This window comes from Lottia gigantea (assembly GCF_000327385.1).
Source record: "Lottia gigantea unplaced genomic scaffold LOTGIsca_73, whole genome shotgun sequence".
In the NCBI taxonomy this organism is placed as follows: Eukaryota; Metazoa; Mollusca; class Gastropoda; family Lottiidae; genus Lottia; species Lottia gigantea.
The window spans coordinates 168,560-187,522 of NW_008710453.1; the positions used below are offsets into that span (position 1 = coordinate 168,560).

At 32.8% G+C, this 18,963-nt stretch overlaps 2 protein-coding genes across 2 annotated transcripts; one reads left to right on the plus strand and one right to left on the minus strand.

Moving 5' to 3' along the window:
• Positions 1 to 844: 844 nt before the first annotated feature.
• Positions 845 to 5,603, plus strand: LOTGIDRAFT_168176 (hypothetical protein; the record flags this gene model as incomplete). The annotated part of the gene is made up of 8 exons (XM_009066061.1): positions 845 to 1,012; positions 2,284 to 2,405; positions 3,197 to 3,260; positions 3,464 to 3,580; positions 3,853 to 3,952; positions 4,368 to 4,456; positions 4,733 to 4,843; positions 5,424 to 5,603. The coding sequence occupies 8 exons, from the start codon at positions 845 to 847 to the stop codon at positions 5,601 to 5,603; spliced, it is 951 nt and encodes a 316-aa protein (XP_009064309.1).
• Positions 5,604 to 11,112: 5,509 nt separating this feature from the next.
• LOTGIDRAFT_235983 (hypothetical protein) lies at positions 11,113 to 14,250 on the minus strand (the record flags this gene model as incomplete). The annotated part of the gene is made up of 7 exons (XM_009066062.1): positions 11,113 to 11,141; positions 11,774 to 11,857; positions 12,192 to 12,266; positions 12,346 to 12,417; positions 13,037 to 13,111; positions 13,436 to 13,507; positions 14,127 to 14,250. The coding sequence occupies 7 exons, from the start codon at positions 14,248 to 14,250 to the stop codon at positions 11,113 to 11,115; spliced, it is 531 nt and encodes a 176-aa protein (XP_009064310.1).
• Positions 14,251 to 18,963: the final 4,713 nt, after the last annotated feature.

The following is an 18,963-nucleotide window of genomic DNA, read 5'->3' on the forward strand; positions in this document are numbered from 1 at the left end:
AATAATTAGTATGAGTTATTGCCATATTTCTTGAAAACGGGTTCAATTTTAGTTTGTAAACACTCTTTAAGGTTCAATTATTAACAGATTTTGACGAAACTTATCAACAAGGATGAACCCTATCGAAAATCAGAAAAATCGAAAAATATTTAGTATGAGTTATTGCCATTGTTCCTGAAAAATGCATTCAATTTTTAACTCGTAAACACTCTTTTTTAAGTTTTTGCATGCCAACTATTCGTCAGATATCTGTTGCCAGTACCAGAATTTTCTTGTCGATCATATTTGTTTGCCAGATACAAGCCTGGGTATTTGTCAGAAAGTTTTCAACGAGATTTCTGTTACAGAAAGTTGAATTTCTTGATTGAAGGAAAGATTTAAATTGAATTGATTTGTTTACGTTACCGCTGTATTATCAAGAAACGCCAGAGCACAGAGCATTGTTCCACACTGACACTTGGACGAATTTTGTACGTACAATGCCGCGCAGATTCGCAGCGGAGCCCAGCATTTGCGGTCTGTTCGCTCACTGGACACGCATAAATAACGCACTGTATACGCAATGCACGACCAAAATATTGGCCGAAATGACAATGACACTCACAAGCTTTAATTGTGTCTCACTGGTTAAATAACATTGTCCACAAACGCCTCGCTCCATTGCGAAACACCGAATTTTCACGACCTTTCGGACAATCATTATGCAAGCGCAAATGTCAGAGTGACTTTAATCCCGTTGACATTTCGAATCTACTCAGTGTCATTCGTCTTAATACAAGCTAAACTACGATCAACAGGCGTGATAAGGGTCAGACTGCACATTACAAAGTTAATCGTATACATCATGGCGACTTCAATACCCATTGTAGATTTTCAACAATATGGATTACATATAAAAAATGAAACGGAGATCACCAATGCAGATTTAAAGAAGATTGGAGATAAACTTATTGCGGCGTTTGATTCTATTGGATTCTGTTATATTATAAATCATGGAATACCACAAGATTTGGTAAGTAAGTTCAGTTATGTTTTGTTTTGTATCGATTATCTATTTCAAATAATGCATCGAGTATTTCTTGTAAATGAAAATGAAGACCAAGACAGATCTGATCACCCCTAGAATGCCTTCGAAAAAAAGCTTCGGCGGTGGCTCCTCCCAATCTAAAGACCTTCAATCGCCACTGTACTATTTCCTATGCGATGCTCATAACTATATATCACTTTAGCCTACTTAACATAAAGGAGCTTGTATTTATACAACTTGTTCTTCATTCAATAAACAAAACATAACGAAGTGATTTGTTGCTTTCTAATGGTGATATCAATTGAATGTAATTTTTGGAAAGAAAGTTATTCGATTTTACACTGCATTTGGTTTCAAAAGAGCCGTTTGTATAAGTAAAAACTCCTTATTAGTTCATGATTTATCTTTGGTAGTCTTGACTTCCCTATGCTTGAATGGCCGACAAAGTGACAAAAGCCCTCATGAAATGAAGACGGTAGGACAAAATCTTTTATGATAGAAATGTTATCTTTGGAATAACTTTATAACCCATGACCCTTGTATGAACCATGAACCTTAGCAATTAGTGTATATTGGCAACCGACCAAGAAAATAAAATAAAAGGGACTTTTTTGTAGGTCTAAAATTCTTTTATTCAAATTTGTGAAAAATCTAGCGAAATATGCCCTTTAACGTATCTGAAAGTTTTAAACGCCAAAAATATTTAAAAACATAACGTAGTGTTTTTTTTAGTTCGTTATGTCTATTAAGTATTCTGAATATCAATTGAATGTAATTCAATTCTGAAGATTTCAGCTAATAAAATCGAGCCATAATAAATCTAAGCACTCAATCTAGATCAAACTGCTTAATTAACAATTAGCACTATCCGTTTTTAATTAACCCTTTTAAAACAAATTCAATTTGACCAAGAAGATACATAGATATAAAAAACATACTATAAAAATATTTTCAGGTATAATTTACTACGTTTTAGATAATGAAATCTTTTTGAAAAAGCGGAATACCCCTTAAATGGCGATTGAATAATAATAACAATAATTATATAAATTTTCGTTGAGCACCAAAACATAGTTCTGGGTCCTAAGTACTCACCGGTAGTGTTCCATTCTGACAATGCAAATAAATAAGTTTTGTTCGGATATGGTACCACAGTACGGTTCTCATTTACAAACAAGCTGTAATGGTTTGGATTATATATCCAAAACCTTGCTGACAATCGAAACCCTCCTGACGAAAGATTCTTTATGTTTCAGATCGAGAAAATATTTGGAGTCTCAAAAACATTTTTTGATTTATCAACAGAAGCGAAATTGAAATATATTCGTTCGAAAGACATTGCTGACAACCATGGATATGTAGAGATGGGACGAGAAAGGTATTATAGATATTCACTGAAATAATTGCCTTTTTTTGACGGGAATTGTTTTTAGTTAAGTCAATCAGTCATAGTGTTAACAGCCCACAGTCGAAATGTGAGCCTTCCAATCCATGTGTGTCTAGAATTATCCACGTTTAAATGTTAAAATGATGACTCGTATATGTGATATGTAGAAAAAACATATATAGAAATAGTGAGTAAAATTCCTGCTTTGTATTTTTAAAGGAATTATGCGACGATTTTCGTACATTTTTTCTAGTACTTTGGAGATTATTTACATATATTCAAGACTAAAATCAAGACTAAATTCAAGACCCAGCTTTAGGTGGACTAGCTATAGCTCAAGGGGCTAGAGTGTTGATTTCTTGTCTTCCTTTCTTGTCCGCTTTTTCAAAACCATTAGGCTACACGGGCATGTTCAGACAAAGTTAGGTTTCAATTTCTTTTCAACAGTTTGAATCGAAAGAATTATTTCAATCACCGACCAATCGCTAAAATCCGTACAGCTGCTGGCTGTTGTCCGTGTTCTAATTTTCAGCGATTATCTTTGCTCTTATCATCCGATGCACGTCACTCTGCGACTATTTCAGACAACATAAACATGCGAAGCCTTAGTCACACGGTCACGCGTACAAAGCCAGTTACTTTTGATGTACGTACAGAAGAAGTGACGGACGACTTGATGATCTCAATTGCCGCAATTTCAATGTAGGTCTCTAATCTTACGCATTCGCTGCCCCTTTGGCATTAACATTATTTTATTGGTAATGATAAATTCTCTGTTTCAGTTTAAATCCACAACGACCTGGTGATTGTAAAGAAGCATTTAATTTTACACCAAATCATGCTAAGGTAATTTTTTAATACTGATATTGCTGTATTGATTCGCAAAATTTCCATTATTAAAGGTGACATCCCTCAAATTTGTTCTCCCCAAATCAAAAACCGATTAAGAAAAAGTCATAGTTTTTAAGTATGTATGTATGGGGCGTATGAGAACAAAATTGGAACGTGTTTAGATTTAGGAAATCTTTCCAATGTTTTTTTTATTACAGTTTTGGCCAACTAAAGAAGTTCCAGAGATGCAAGATATATTTCACAAATTTTATGATGAATGTAAACAGATAGCTTTTCGTATATTTGATGTTTTTACATTAGGTTTAAAACTCGAGGTGAGTCTTGACTTTATCATACTCTTTAACTTTGTAAGGATAAAATTGAATTCATTGAGTTGAAAATGTACTCATTCCTGTAGACAATACGAGTATCGTCTAAATATTTTGCACCCAACTGAAAGAACTACATTTCAGCTGTGCGTATCAACTTTAATATTCAAAATGTGACGTATATTTAGTCTGTAATTTTAGAAAAATAGTTGGGATATTCATTGAACTTGTTTTATTGTTGACAATCTCTATAGTTTTTACTATATGTTTTTTTTAAGGATAGAAATTTTCTTCGCAATAGTCATAAAAACATTGGTTGTGATAGGAATTGTACTACTATAAGATCAATATGGTATCCACCATTACCAAAAGACGGCAGTAAGTACCTATCTGTAGAAATCCCTGTCGTAGAAGATACTGTCTTTAGTTTTACATGAGGTTAGACCAGGGTTTCTCAAATAAATGAGCTGACGTGCCACTTTTCATCGCGTGCCATTTTGCAATCTTTGATGCGCAACAAATCGCGCAAGTTGAGGAACCCTGGGTTAGACGCAGAGGTGGGATGCATGATTATTTTTGTTCGACTACATTCATAAACTTTGCTTAAACGTTTGCTCATTAGCCTACTAGGCTGAGCGTCCGAAATGTGAAATTTTTCATCTGACTCCGACAATGATGCAAGAAACTTACGTGAAAATAGCGTCTTCGGGTAGGACAATAAGACCATTATTATGTCACTAGCATTTGCATTGGCTTGCTATTCTAATATATTCTCCAACAATATTTGTTTCAGGCATAAAACCAGGCCAAGTTCGTTGTGGAGAACATAGTGATTATGGGACATTGACGCTACTATTGCAAGATGGTATCGGCGGTTTAGAGGTAAGTGAAGTTCGGTTATGAGCCAGATTGACAGCCTCTCTATACCAAGACTTGCAAGCTTCAGCACTGATCCGGCAGTCATATCGACTATGTAAGCGAAGTAATAGGTGAACCATTTCTATCATGTACAAGAAGATATTTATCAGATATCTATTCAAAGGCAATTATAGTTTTTTATTATTTCCTCTTGATAATTTTGGAGGCAAGGGATCAATTCTTATTTCAAAAGATCAGATATTTGAATAAGACAACTGGAATGTTCTTTAAATATTGCAGGTTTGTAACAAGAATGGTGATTATATACCAGCTACTCCTGTACCTGGTGCTATTTGTGTTAATATTGGTGACTTGATGCAGAGATGGACAGCCGATAAACTCATAGCTACTGTAAGATTAAGATACCATTTTCAGACAAAATATCAACTCAGTCGATGGTTTTATCAACCGCATGCGGGAATACTGATCTCCTCCTCGAGCTGCAGAGCTGACATTCCTTTTCAGTCGCACTTCATTTCTTAAAAATTCAAAAATATCATCTTTTACATATATTTGCCCCAAACTATGTGTCGGAATGCACCAGATCATCTCTTTTCTTTTAATTTTGTGGAAGAACCCTTTTAGTACTCTACTGGCGCTTCCACCAAAATGCTGCATTTTAAATTCAAACTTGACGGTTGTCCCTTCAGGAAGTCAGTCTGTCCGCTAGTTGTACACCCAGGCGCCGCCAAAGTTTCAGTCTTGTTACTTTAATTACCTCATGTTTCAGCATGTTCTTCTTAAAACTGAAATTCTAAAAACCGAACTTCATTCTGTGACGGATTCATCGCGAAGCAAGACAAAGCTACACGCCACTCATTTTAATTGTTGTGCATTTTGTGCTGTTTTTTTCTTTTTAAATTGCAGTTGACACTATCTTCAAAAATAACTTAAACCGATCTACTGAAACTTGATATTACTTACATTTCAGAAACATCGGGTGCTCATTCCAGAAAGTGAAGTTTTGAAGAATAAAGGGAGGCAATCCATAGCGTTTTTTATCCATCCTGACGATGATTTTGTCATCAAGTGCCTGGATGGATCAGATAAATATAAACCTATATCAGCATTGGATTATCTGAATTGGAGATTCTCACTAACATACCAATAAATACTTATATAAAGATTGTTGTGTGTATAAAAAAGACTTAGTTTTTGTGGATTTATCGGGTTATACGGTGATTCTGCAGTTGTAAATAGTTAGTGCATCTAATTCCAGTAATGAATATAATATACTTTTATTTTCAAAGCTCAAGTTAAAAAAAAATATATTTTTTTGTACAAAGAGAGAATATTCCTTTAATTAAATAAATCGAACAACCATTTTAGGTGTGTGAAGTGTATTCAAAAACAGTGGACGTAGGATGGCCATTCGATTCAACAACCGTGAACTACCAATTTATTATCAACAACCGTTGACGCAGCATGGTTAATGATTTGAACAAATCTGAAATTCAGAAAGAATTGTTATTTTGACCCGGAGCCAAGTTTAACCGTTAAACATTTCTTTATATGTACAGAATTTATAAATGTTAGAAAAAGCATCATTTGAATTATTGGTTACGAGAAACATACTCGAATTATTAACCTCTTGATCAGTTCAAAATGGTACTGAATATAATTTTTTTTTTTTGCTTTTTTTTGATGCCAGGACATCAATTTGATTGAATATAGACATTATGTGATGGCTACTATAATACTATAATAGATTTAAATATTCCTAGCATGAAATAAATTAACCACAATAAAATATAACAAGAATTAACATTTACGAGCATCAAGAAGAGTCAACACTGATACCGATACAAGCAGCACTGAAGACAAGAAACTTTATCCTTTTTCTACAAAGCAGATTAAACGTATGTCACAATTGGGAACACTAGATTAAGACTAACAGAATTTTAGACCAATAATTTTTGTTTTAACTTCTTTTATGAACAGAGTATTTCTGTGCGGAATATAGTTCAATTAAATATAAATAGTTTGTAAGTCTACTGTTTACAATGTGTCATAATGTCTTTTGCACAGCCATATATTTTCACTTTTTACTTCCACTGTAATGTTTTAGTACGATTTCCTAGAAATCCTTCCAACAGACGTCTGTGATTCCACTAAAACTAAGTGCTTGATGACGTCACTAATCGCGAAGGGCTTTATTTGATATCTTGCGATTGTTGCAGTCATCAAAATTTTAGTTTTATTGGAACAGGTACCAAAATTGTCTGTTTGGAAATTTGGAAACTTGTTTTATAACCTATTTATATATAAATATAACTGCAGACAGAACTGTTTCGGCCTTCTGGTCCTCATCAGTGCGGTGCGGATGCTGGAGTGGAGGTTTGGCTATATAGCCACCTCAGATGATCCCACATATATGGTTTCATTGAACCATGCCAGAGTGCCCAAACTAGTAAACTAACTATATATAAATATATATAAATTATAATAGGTGGGCCAGTTTTGACCATACGATTACTGATGTATTCTGTTTGTAACTATTGTAACGTGACGGCTTCGAGGTTATAACCTTTTCATTAGATGGTCAATCGAAAAAACAAAAAAAAAAAAAAAAACAAAGCTATTATTTACACTCCAGCGGTTTTAAAACTTGCATATCCTTACTATTACCCCTCTTCCCTCTTAAAATTCTTACTATAACATGATTTTCTCTTAGATTTTTTCCTGCAAACTTTGCTTTTCTGACAATATATCCTGAGTCAATAGGACAACTAAAATAATAATTGTCCAAATAATTTATGTCTAATTACAAAGCGCCTCATTACTCTCCAAAAATTCCAAAAAAACCTCCTTGGAGATTTAACTCTTGACCTCAATCTGATCTCCATATGTGAATGGAGCCACGACGGTCAAATACACAGTTACTAGTGGCGTTTCTACGAGAGAAATGGAGAAGGCATGTATGCGATGAAGTGTCCACAGGGGTATTGAGAAATGGAGAAGGCATGAATGCGATGAAGTGTCCGCAGGGGTATTGAGAAATGGAGAAGGCATGAATGCGATGAAGGTTAGACGGGGGTATTGAGAAATGGAGAAGGCATATATGCGATGAAGTTTAGGCGGGGTATTGAGAAATGGAGAAGGCGTGTATGCGATGAAGTGTTCACGGGGATATTGAGAAATGGAGAAGGCATGTATGCGATGAAATATGCGCGGGGGTATTGAGAAATGGAGAAGACATGTATGCGATGAAGTGTAGGCTGGATATTGAGAAATGGAATAGACATGTATACGATGAAGTGTCCGCGGGGGTATTGAGAAATGGAGAGGACATGTATGCGATGAAGTGTAGGCTGGATATTGAGAAATGGAGAAGGCATGTATACGATGAAGAGTAGGCGGGTTATTGGGCACACCTCCCTTCCCCAAACAATATACCATAACAAGTTACTTTAATTTATGATTTCTCTTTGGGGTTTCCTGTAATCCCTTTTATGTCGATAAATATAGCCCGAATGAGTAGAACGACTTAAAACTTATAAAGTTCAAAACATGTTTGCTGGACTAGAAATGACCCATTACCCATGTGTTAAAGGGACAGGTTCGCCATTACGGGGGTTGATTTGGGTCTTGATTATATATAAATAGTCTTCAGAAGTATTAGAAATCTAAAAAAATTGCATAATCCCTTATAAATAACTGAAACTAGGAATTTCTCTATCTATTCCCATTATGCCTTTTCTATATATGACAGTCTAAAGAAAAGACGAGTCGCAGATAATTTTGGACACACATGGATTTTCAAGCTCAAATTTTATGGTGAGCTGTGAACATTATTACTGATTCGCTTAGCTAAAAAAAACTCAGTTTCAGATAATAAGGTACGATTGGCCAAACAGATGGCGAACCTATCCCTTTAAAAAAAACATTGGTGACCTTGTACATTCACGAGATCCTGTCGGCTTATATAAATGGCCGTTTTGGACATGTAAACACCAGAATATATTTTGCTTGTTTCAGTTTGTATTATATTATTATATGTCTGTAAACGGCTAATACACAGTAATTCTATGCTAGCATCAAATCAGGTATACTTTCATTTTTCATTGTTCGGTGTGCTTTTTTTTATTGTTAGCTCATTAACACCTAGCGTCCCACAATTAGAACTTCAGTCATAATAATCACAAAATTCTCTCATTCAATTTTCTTTTTTTGATGCTTTGTGTTTTGATGACATATCTCCCTTTAATCTTTACTGCCTCATCTGTGCTTTTAAGGAAATGTTTTGGATAAACATTTACCTGAAAGAATGAGTGGAAATATGTTCCCATTTTTATGTAATTTTGTTTACCAACGCCAAGTCATTCCAAGAGTTGTAATTTTAATGATATACCTCTTCACTTTAAAAAAATATATCAATAAAACAAACTTTCCATCAGTTACCTTATTAACATTTCAGACGCCAAGGTCGACAGAATTTAAAAACAAAATCTCGAGATCTAAAGACGAGATGAAGCTCATAATTTGCCTTTTGTTGTTGGTTGGGTTAGTGATTGTTAACGCAAATGATTTTCCAAAAGGTCCTGCTGGTCGTCAGCGTCGTAATGTTGACTCTGTTGGTGATGTCGAACATGCAAAAGGTATGTTTCTATCAAATCATTTACATTGCTATACATCATTAAAGGAATACAACCTCTTAAAATGGATATAAAATTGAAGGTCTATAATTTGGTTATCAAGAGTATATCTTGGACTTACCAGGTACCATGCCTATAGAATAGAAATCTGTATGCTATAATGCATGCCCATTAAACTAAACAATTATTGAAACACGCCTCTAAGCTTCAAAAAGATTCGTTTACTGGATTATTACCCAGCTTTATGGATTTATTGGGTTATAGAGGGATTCCGTCGTATAGTTTTTCGGGTGCTTACACCACGTAAGTCCAGTGATAAACAAAGACTTATTTTGGCTAAGTTTAAAAATTCAATTTTTGACCAGTTAAATATATACTTTTAACTATGGCTACTGTAAATACCAAGTGACAAAATTAACAAAGTGTAATCATAATGTGCAAGAACTTTTCTAATTTTTTTTATACGTATCGGAGCTATTTATGTCTGCTATTTGCTTCATTTTCCGTTTGGAGTGTATCGGTGTCTTAAACCTTTTAGCAACAACAAAAAAGATCACATGTATTCGTTTGAAGCCATCGCGATTTAACAACGTTATAATGTATAGTTTATTAACAACAAAACGAGGTCGCCCATTGATCCGCCATTTCATATAAAAAGAATTAGATTAAGCTAACAAATTGTCTTTTGTTGTTGGTTGATTTAGGGACATTTAATACTGGTCCTCCTACTGGTCGTCGACGTCGTAATGTTGACTCTGTTGATGAAGAAGAGGCACAAGGTATGTTTCAAATCATGTACATTGTTTTATCAGGTGTAATTACCAGGAAAGGACACACCATTTTTCTAGTTTTTTTTCCTATGTGCGCGTTTTTATCTTTTTTATCAACGCTAAATAAGTATATGACAATCCGTGTTAATATCAATATTAATGATATTCTAAAAAATATAAAATATACAATGAAGCTAACATTTTGTTTTTTGTTGTCGGTTGGTTTAGCAGCTCTTAATGGTTATATGGTGTTCCTTTAATTTGTTAAAGCTATCATACTATAATAACGTTATTTTGTTTTTTTTTTGCAAAAACTTATGAAAACTATACACCAAAATCTAGAGAAATGTGCCCCATAACTGATCTGAGCGTTTTTATCGTACCTGAAGCCGACAAAATGATGTTGTACTTTCACTTAGTGATATAAGTAGCTTTTTAAAATATCTTCAAATTCGAAATTGTTATTTTTTCAGATACATTGACCTAGCCGAACAGATTCCGCTTGACAAATACACTACATCATACATTCTTTTGTTAGCTAATGCCACAGCATACATTCCTTTATCCATTTCTGACTTAGCTCAATTGTAGTTTGTTTAAATGATCGCTGAATTTGTTCTTCATTTAGATCTTTACTGAATATTATGTTGTTAGTTCAGATCATTGTTGAATTTATCATTCCTTCAGACGTTTGCTAAATACGCTATGTTATACTATAGTCATCTTTAGTGTAGTATTCACCTTTCACATGCAGATTGTTGTAAAAACATGAAAGTACTTGTGAATTTAAAAGAGAAGCCTGTGTTATGCATTATCCGGCAATATGGGACTTTTTTTTGTCTATATACTCAAGACTTGTAACAATTCGATGTATATATATAATTATATTATATTATTTTTGTTATAATAGTATAGTTTTGCCTACCACAAAATGTATAAATTTTCTAAAAAAAAAAAACTTTTGTGTTATTACTACCTTTGTGCTAGACCATCTTGTGAACCTACCCAATGAAATCACCAGAAATGGACAAAACTGGCTAAAGGCCAGTCATGTGGACTTAGTGTCCACTTAAGAGAGGGCATCTCTCATTTTATATCCTTTCATCGTTCATAGATGAATACATTTTTTCAATACGTTTCAAATGACTGATTTATTTTGGGGCGGAATAGATTTGGAAGAACTCTTTGGGAGAGGAATGGTCCGACTGAGGTTGAGAAGCAGTAATTAAATTAAAGAAAACCATCGACAGGTCTTTCACACATAGGCTACCAACCCTCGCACATCTAAAATACAAATACGACATGTATGGTATAAGTATATTTATTCAAATACATCAAGTAAATTCTGTTCACCTTGGTCAATGGAATATATCTGAAAAATAATTTTTTTTAATTTAAATAGATGTTTTATGACGTCACTAATAATATAACCAAGGACCTAAGAGATAATGACGATATGAAATATCAAGAACCACACACGTCTACCTGAAATTTGAAAAGGTGCAAATCGATGCTATCAGTATCCCAAATGATTACAAACAATTTAGAAAACTTCTTTTTAATCGAAGGTCGTGATAAAACGTTATGCCACTTTAATAGTTTGACTGACATGTAGATGTTTGTGGAATTATAGATCACACTAGTTGCGGCGCGGGGGTACACATAGGGGTTTCAGATTACATAATTATGTGGGATCGCTGTTGAACCACCATAGGCGAAGGCTTTTTTGGGTCGAGTTAATACTTTCACTTCATATTACTGTTTCAGGACAGTATCCTATTTATTCATGTCACCAGGTAAGTCCATTAATAAATATAAAGGGCATGTTTGGGGCTTCGAATTTTATAATTCTATGTCCATTCTTAGGGGTAGTATTAATGCTGTAAAATAATGTGCATGATTTGATTGAAACATACCTTGTGCCAATTCTTCATCAACAGAGCCAACATTACGACGTCGACGACCAGGAGGTCTTAGATCAACATTTGCGTTTACAGCCGCTAAACCAACCAACAACAAAGACAAATTATAAGCGTCAGCTCATATTTTATATCATAATAAGAGAAGACTGTAACATTTTTTAATAAATTGATAAAGTTAGTTTGTTAGTTAGCTTTAATAATATAAAATCTTTCTTGGTTTCAAGGAAAAAGATACTGATACACACTGAATGAGAAATTAAAAGGTGCGAATTCAAGCTTTAAATGCCCACGATACACATCCAAAAACTAGAAAAATTCTTGCGTATTTCTTTGGTATACTGTCCTACTTTGGAAACTACATCTGATATAGTTAAAACTCTAAAACAATGTACATGATTTGATTGAAACATACCTTGTGCCAATTCTTCATCAACAGAGTCAACATTACGACGGCGGCCTGCATTAGGAGGACTAGCATTAAATGTCACTAAACAAAACAACAACAAAGACAAATTATAAGCGTCAGCTCATATTTTATATCATAATAAGAGAAAATTGTAACATACCTTGTGCCAATTCTTCGTCAACAGAGTCAACATTACGACGTCGACCACTAGGAGGAGCAACATTAAATGTAACTAAACCAACCAATAACAAGACAAATTGTAAGACTGAGCTCATATTTTATATGATAATAAGATAAGATAATACTTTAATTGATAAATCTAATAAGTTTTGAATGATAGTTTTAATAACATAAAATCATTCTTGTTTTAAAGTGGCATGTTCGCTATCTGTTTATCATGTCCCTTTTGGGTTAAAGATACCGATGACATCCGAACAAAAAATTGTGCAAATGAGAAGCTATAAACGCCGCTGATACAAATACAAAAACTGAAAAGTTCTTGTGCCTATCTCTAATTATATTGATCTATCTTGGTATTTACATATTACATAGTTAAACTACCTCTCAGCTAGGATAACCAAAAAATACTTGTTTCAAAATGAGTCTATATTCGTAAGTGGAGTTACCTGGTGTTATAGTTATACAATAAATCTATAAAACTAAGTAATAGTCCATTAAACTAAGTAATTCTTAAAAATGCTTCTTATCGTTTAGTCATTTCACCAGGTAACTCCTAAATGAATATATATTGGCCATGTTTGAGACTTTAAATTTTGTAATTTTATGTCCAATTTAAAAGGTAGTATTCCTTTAATGCTGTAAACAATTTATATGATTTGATTGAAACATACCTTGTGCCAATTCTTCATCAACAGAGTCAACATTACGACGGCGGCCTCCATTAGGAGGACTAGCATTAAATGTCACTAAACAAAACAACAACAAAGACAAATTGTAAGCGTCAGCTCATATTTTATATCATAATAAGAGAAGATTGTAACATTTTTCATAAATTGACAAATTTAAAAAGTTAAGCACCTTAGCTTTAACAATGTAAAATCATTTTTTTTAGTAAGGAAAAAAGTAAACACCGAATGAGAAATCAAAATGATGCGAATAGAAGCTTTAAATGCCCACGATACACCTACAAAAACTATAAAAATGTTTCTAGTATATTGTCCTATCTTGGTATTAACACATGATTTAAGTTAAAACTCTAAAACAATGTACATGATTTGATTGAAACATACCTTGTGCCAATTCTTCGTCAACAGAGTCAACATTACGACGTCGACCACCAGGAGGAGCAACATTAAATGTAACTAAACCAACCAATAACAAGACAAATTGTAAGACTGAGCTCATATTTTATATCATAATAAGATAAGATAATACTTTAATTGATAAATCTAATAAGTTTTGAATGATAGTTTTAATAACATAAAATCATTCTTGTTTTAAAGTGGCATGTTCGCTATCTGTTTATCATGTCCCTTTTGGGTTAAAGATACCGATGACATCCGAACTAAAAATTGTGCAAATGAGAAGCTATAAACGCCGCTGATACAAATACAAAAACTGAAAAGTTCTTGTGCCTATCTCTAATTATATTGATCTATCTTGGTATTTACATATTACATAGTTAAACTACCTCTCAGCTAGGATAACCAAAAAATACTTGTTTCAAAATGAGTCTATATTCGTAAGTGGAGTTACCTGGTGTTATAGTTATACAATAAATCTATAAAACTAAGTAATAGTCCATTAAACTAAGTAATTCTTAAAAATGCTTCTTATCGTTTAGTCATTTCACCAGGTAACTCCTAAATGAATATATATTGGTCATGTTTTAGACTTTAAATTTTGTAATTTTATGTCCAATTTAAAAGGTAGTATTCCTTTAATGCTGTAAACAATTTATATGATTTGATTGAAACATACCTTGTGCCAATTCTTCATCAACAGAGCCAACATTACGACGTCGACGACCAGGAGGTCGTAGATCAACATTGGCGTTAACAACCGCTAAACCAACCAACAATAAAAGACAAATTGTTACCTTCATCCCGAGATTTTGTATTTAATTATGTCGACCTTGGCGTCTGAAATGTTAATAAGGTGACTGATGAAAAGGTACTCTTGTGGGTACAGTTTACTTTAATTGACATTTTTTTTATTTGAATTGGGGTAAGATTAAAAATAGTACTTTGAAAGTATTTAAATGAATTGATTAAATAAAGAAAAATATCCACTTAGGCACATATTAAGTTATATATGTTACATTTTAACTGACAAAACTTTATATCATTTTTCTCAGACACGGTCTTTCTAGACTATCAATACCTGTCTACTTGTTTAAAGGGACAGATGCGCCATTTTTTTTACTTATAATACTTTTTTAGCTAAGTCAATCAGTTAGGTTCACAGCTCACCGTCGACATTTAAATCCACGTGTGTCCAGAATTATCCGCGTTGAAAGTTTAAAAGACGAGCAGTATTTTCTTGAAACACTGCCAAATATAGAAAAGACATCTATAGAAATACCAAAATAAATTCTTAGTTTGAGATATTTTTAAAAGAATAATGCGATTTTCATACATTTCTAGTACTTCTGGAGACTATTTAAATAAATTCAAGACTAAAACAACCCCAAAAATGACACACATGTCCTTTTAGAAATAAAACAAGTAATCAAGTTAGTAAAGTAACATTAAACTAAATCAAAATAATAAAAAAAAATCACGGTTAATGTATAGAGATGACATCTACATCATAAAATTTTGAGCATTTTTAGAAACCTAAGTTGAATTTTTTCAAATAAGTTATCTAATCAGCATTTAGATTTTTATCCCAATCGGCACCAAAAATATACGTCCACTGTGTATAACCATAACGAATCTAATCAAATTAATTTGTTCAATGTCTAAATACATGAACCATATAGAAGTAAAAATCAGAAAACAATATCGTCTTACAACGTATGTAGGTTTGAAATCTACCATTCTACATTCTTTCGAAATCAATATCGTTTACATTTGTTATTATGAAATAGTTAGAGAAAAAAACTGCGAAAGAGATGAGAAAACGAGGAAAAAAAGCGAGAAAACTTGGAAAATAGCCAAAAAAAACACAAAAAAGGAACATTTTACTCTGCCACCTCAATTCCTATTTTATGGCCTCACGATTTCGATTTCACTGATAGCCAGTTTTTCCAAAAAAAAAAAAAAAAAAAAAAAAATCAAAATCAAATTAAGCTTATTGTGAAATAGAAGGTTTTACTAAAATTACGAATAAAAAAAAAAATCACGAAGCAAAGCACAATTATTAAAATCCAACGCAATCTGAAACAGTTTTGCATGTCATTACATTGCGTATAAGAATAAAATAGTACACAAAAGGGTGACTGTCATGAAAAACTAAAAGCATACCTGATTTGCTGCTTAGTTTACTTACTGGTAGTACCATTAATAGTGGTCATATATATAGGCGAAAAGAGACAATAACAAAATATTTTCACTATTCAAAAAATATAAACAGATAAGAGATTAGATCTACTGTATATACAGCCATAGTCTGTAGCATACAAATACAAACAGGACAATGGTTTGCATTAAAATGTAATAGTGGCTGCCAATCAAGATACGCCAACCTACCGAATATATCTAGAGCTGTCGTTAATATTTGTCGAATCGTATTTGTCCAGAACTTTGAGGATATAGTCCAACACCACCAATTCTTACAAAAACTGTTGCCTCTATCCATTCACAAGCTTCTTTTAATGTATTTTCAGTATTTTAGAAATTGAAAGTCCGTCCGACATATAGATAGGCCTACACACAAAATTTGATAAAATTCTGAGGTAAAGTGTGGCTTCTATCGCATATCACAGAACACTTTTGACATATTTTCTGTGTAGCAAGGCCTGGAACTCCTTGAAATTTTCTCGAATGATCCGCAATTTCGAATTATTCAAGATCTTATGGATATGATCTACCTTCGGTTGAAAACGTTGAGCTCTATTGCGTTCACAAGGTAATTGTGAACGGGTGAATGGACGGACGACAGCAATTAACGTCCACACCAGAATGTAGGTATATAAAGATGAAATACTGATAACTGACAAAAAATACAACGAAGAGTTCAATTTAAAATAAATGAATGCGTTTGAAAGGAAATAAAAGTCGCAAAATAATTTCCTTCTTACTTATTCGTTTATTTATTTGTATCTAACTATAGAACAATACAATCTATAAAATAAAATAAAAATATATAAAATGAAGATACCATCTGACGACAGCCCATTTGAACATTCATCCTTTTAACCTTAACCTTTTAACCTAACTCGGTGACGTCTGCTTTATCCAAACAAATTTCTATCCAGCGCTGGTTAAATGGCGATATTAAAAATAAAAGCAAAAAAAAAAAATAAAAAAATAACAAAACAATAAATAACAAAAAAATAACAAAAATGGATCGAAAGTTTAGTCTAATTTTGATTAGAATGGCTTTTTTCAAAACTCTTTTAGCTAAGCCAATCAGTAATAGTGTTCACAGCTCGGCGTCGAAATTTGAACCTTTAAATCCAAGGGTGTCTAGAATTATCCGCGATTGAATGTTAAAATGACGACTCGTCAATTTAAGATACTCTGTGATATATAGTAAAGACATATAGAAATAATGAGTAGAATTCCTAGTTTGTGATATTTTTAAAGGAATTATGCGATTGTCTTAAATTTCTAGTACTTCTGAAGACAATTTACGTATATTCAACGCCCCAAAATGGCACACATATCCGTTTAACAACACATGGTCAAAAGGTATGTCAATGACCGATCAACTAATAAAGGTGCATAGATAATTTTAACAGATATATTACCATTAGTTTTGTCTGGTGATAAATAGAAAGTATCATTTCAAAGCAATGGTCATCAAAGAGACAAATATTTATTTTACCGTTTATCAGCCAAAGCATCTTTTACCTTGTGTTCTTCTATCACAAAGACTATGACCTCAAATATTATCATGGACTAAAATGATCTTTGTGAAATATTTAACAAAATCCATTATCAAAGATGGGTTTCCTAATTTTTAGTGTCAACTATTTGATTAATTGGTGTTTGTAATGAATTATCATGTATTCTTAATCATATCATTATGTTCTTATTGCATATAATTAAGAGTTTTAACCAATCATAAATGCCCATGTCTGTACAGTCTGGATTAAAAAAAAGACTTTTTGAGCTTTCGCTCATTGGAATTCTGCTGGTAATTCTCTTCTAATTTAGCTAATTATGAATTAAACATGTGGGACGAATTGGTATTTTTCCAAGTCATTAGAATCCCTCTACTTTCTATTCATATAATTATTAGCATTTTCATTTTCATGATTGAAAATAAGGGAACCTATCTTTAATATTATACAAGAATAGTGGGTATACCCAGATCGCCTACCGTGGCGATGTAAGAATTTGGGGTGAGTTGCCTGTGTACAACCTCTTCAGTTAACATAATATCACATTTATATCTAAATTTTTCAAACAAAATATATTCATGTAACTATTTATTCGACCCTTCTCCAAGAAAGACAACGGTGGTGTCTTCGGTTCCATTTTTCAAAGTCTTGAATCATTCAATCAGCGTCAGTTGTTCCGGTTGTTTCCGTTCAAATTACGCAATGTATATTTTAATTAGTAAATGAAAGATAACAAAGTATGTCGACCGTTTGTGAATCTTTATTTATTTATTTATTATCATATAATAGCGGTTACTCTACGTAATATACATTAATATAACAACCAATAATTATTCATGAAATATTCCAGTTTTTGGTGAATTTTTGTTTTAGTTATGAAAACTATTCATACAAAACTATGTATGATTCTTACATGTAAATAACACACACGAACGTAGTTCACTGATATTTTGAATATCTTCCTCGACTTAACAAGTCGAACTTTAAAACAGGCTTTAATATTCTTATCGAGCTTTCAAATCACGTCATTTAAAGCCATTTCTAAGCCTTTAAATGTGATTTTAAGGCCTTGCTGGAACATAGCAACATTTGAAAAAAAATTCGACTCATTAAGTCGAAGTAGAGATTCAAATGGTCGTAAACTACGTTCGTGTGTGTTATTTCAAGTTAAGAAGCATGAATAGTTTCGCATGGAAATTTTTTTTCAGCCGCCTAAAAATCACTGCGCTATTCCAGCCAATCGAAATCAATCTTCATATTGGAGAGTATGCATTCAAAGTAGGTCAATTATTTTTCAATTTTATTTTAGCTTTGACCTGGTCCAAGTATTGAACAGATTTTCACTTAAGAGAAAGGAATGATTTTAACGAGATTTTTAACAAATTAATAAAAATTTTTATACTTAAAGGAACAAGTTCTACATATTGCGGGGTTGATTTGGGTCTTGGATATATGTAAGTAAACGTACTAGAAATGAACAAAAATCGCATAATTCCTTCAAAATATCTCAAAATAGGAATTTCTCTTTCTATTTCTATAGATGCCTTTTCTATATATAGCAGAGTCTCAAAAAATGACGAGTTGTCATTTTAACTTTTAAATTCGGATGATTCTGGACACACATGGATAATAACAGTAAGCTGCGAATATTATAACTGATTGGCCTAGCTAATAATTTTTATTCTCGTTTCTGAGACTGAGGTACAATTTGTCAAATGGGTGGCGAATCTGTCCCTTTAAGTGACCTATATCGAATGACATTTCGAGTCTTCTCGAGTCATTTTATCTTACATTACACACTAAATA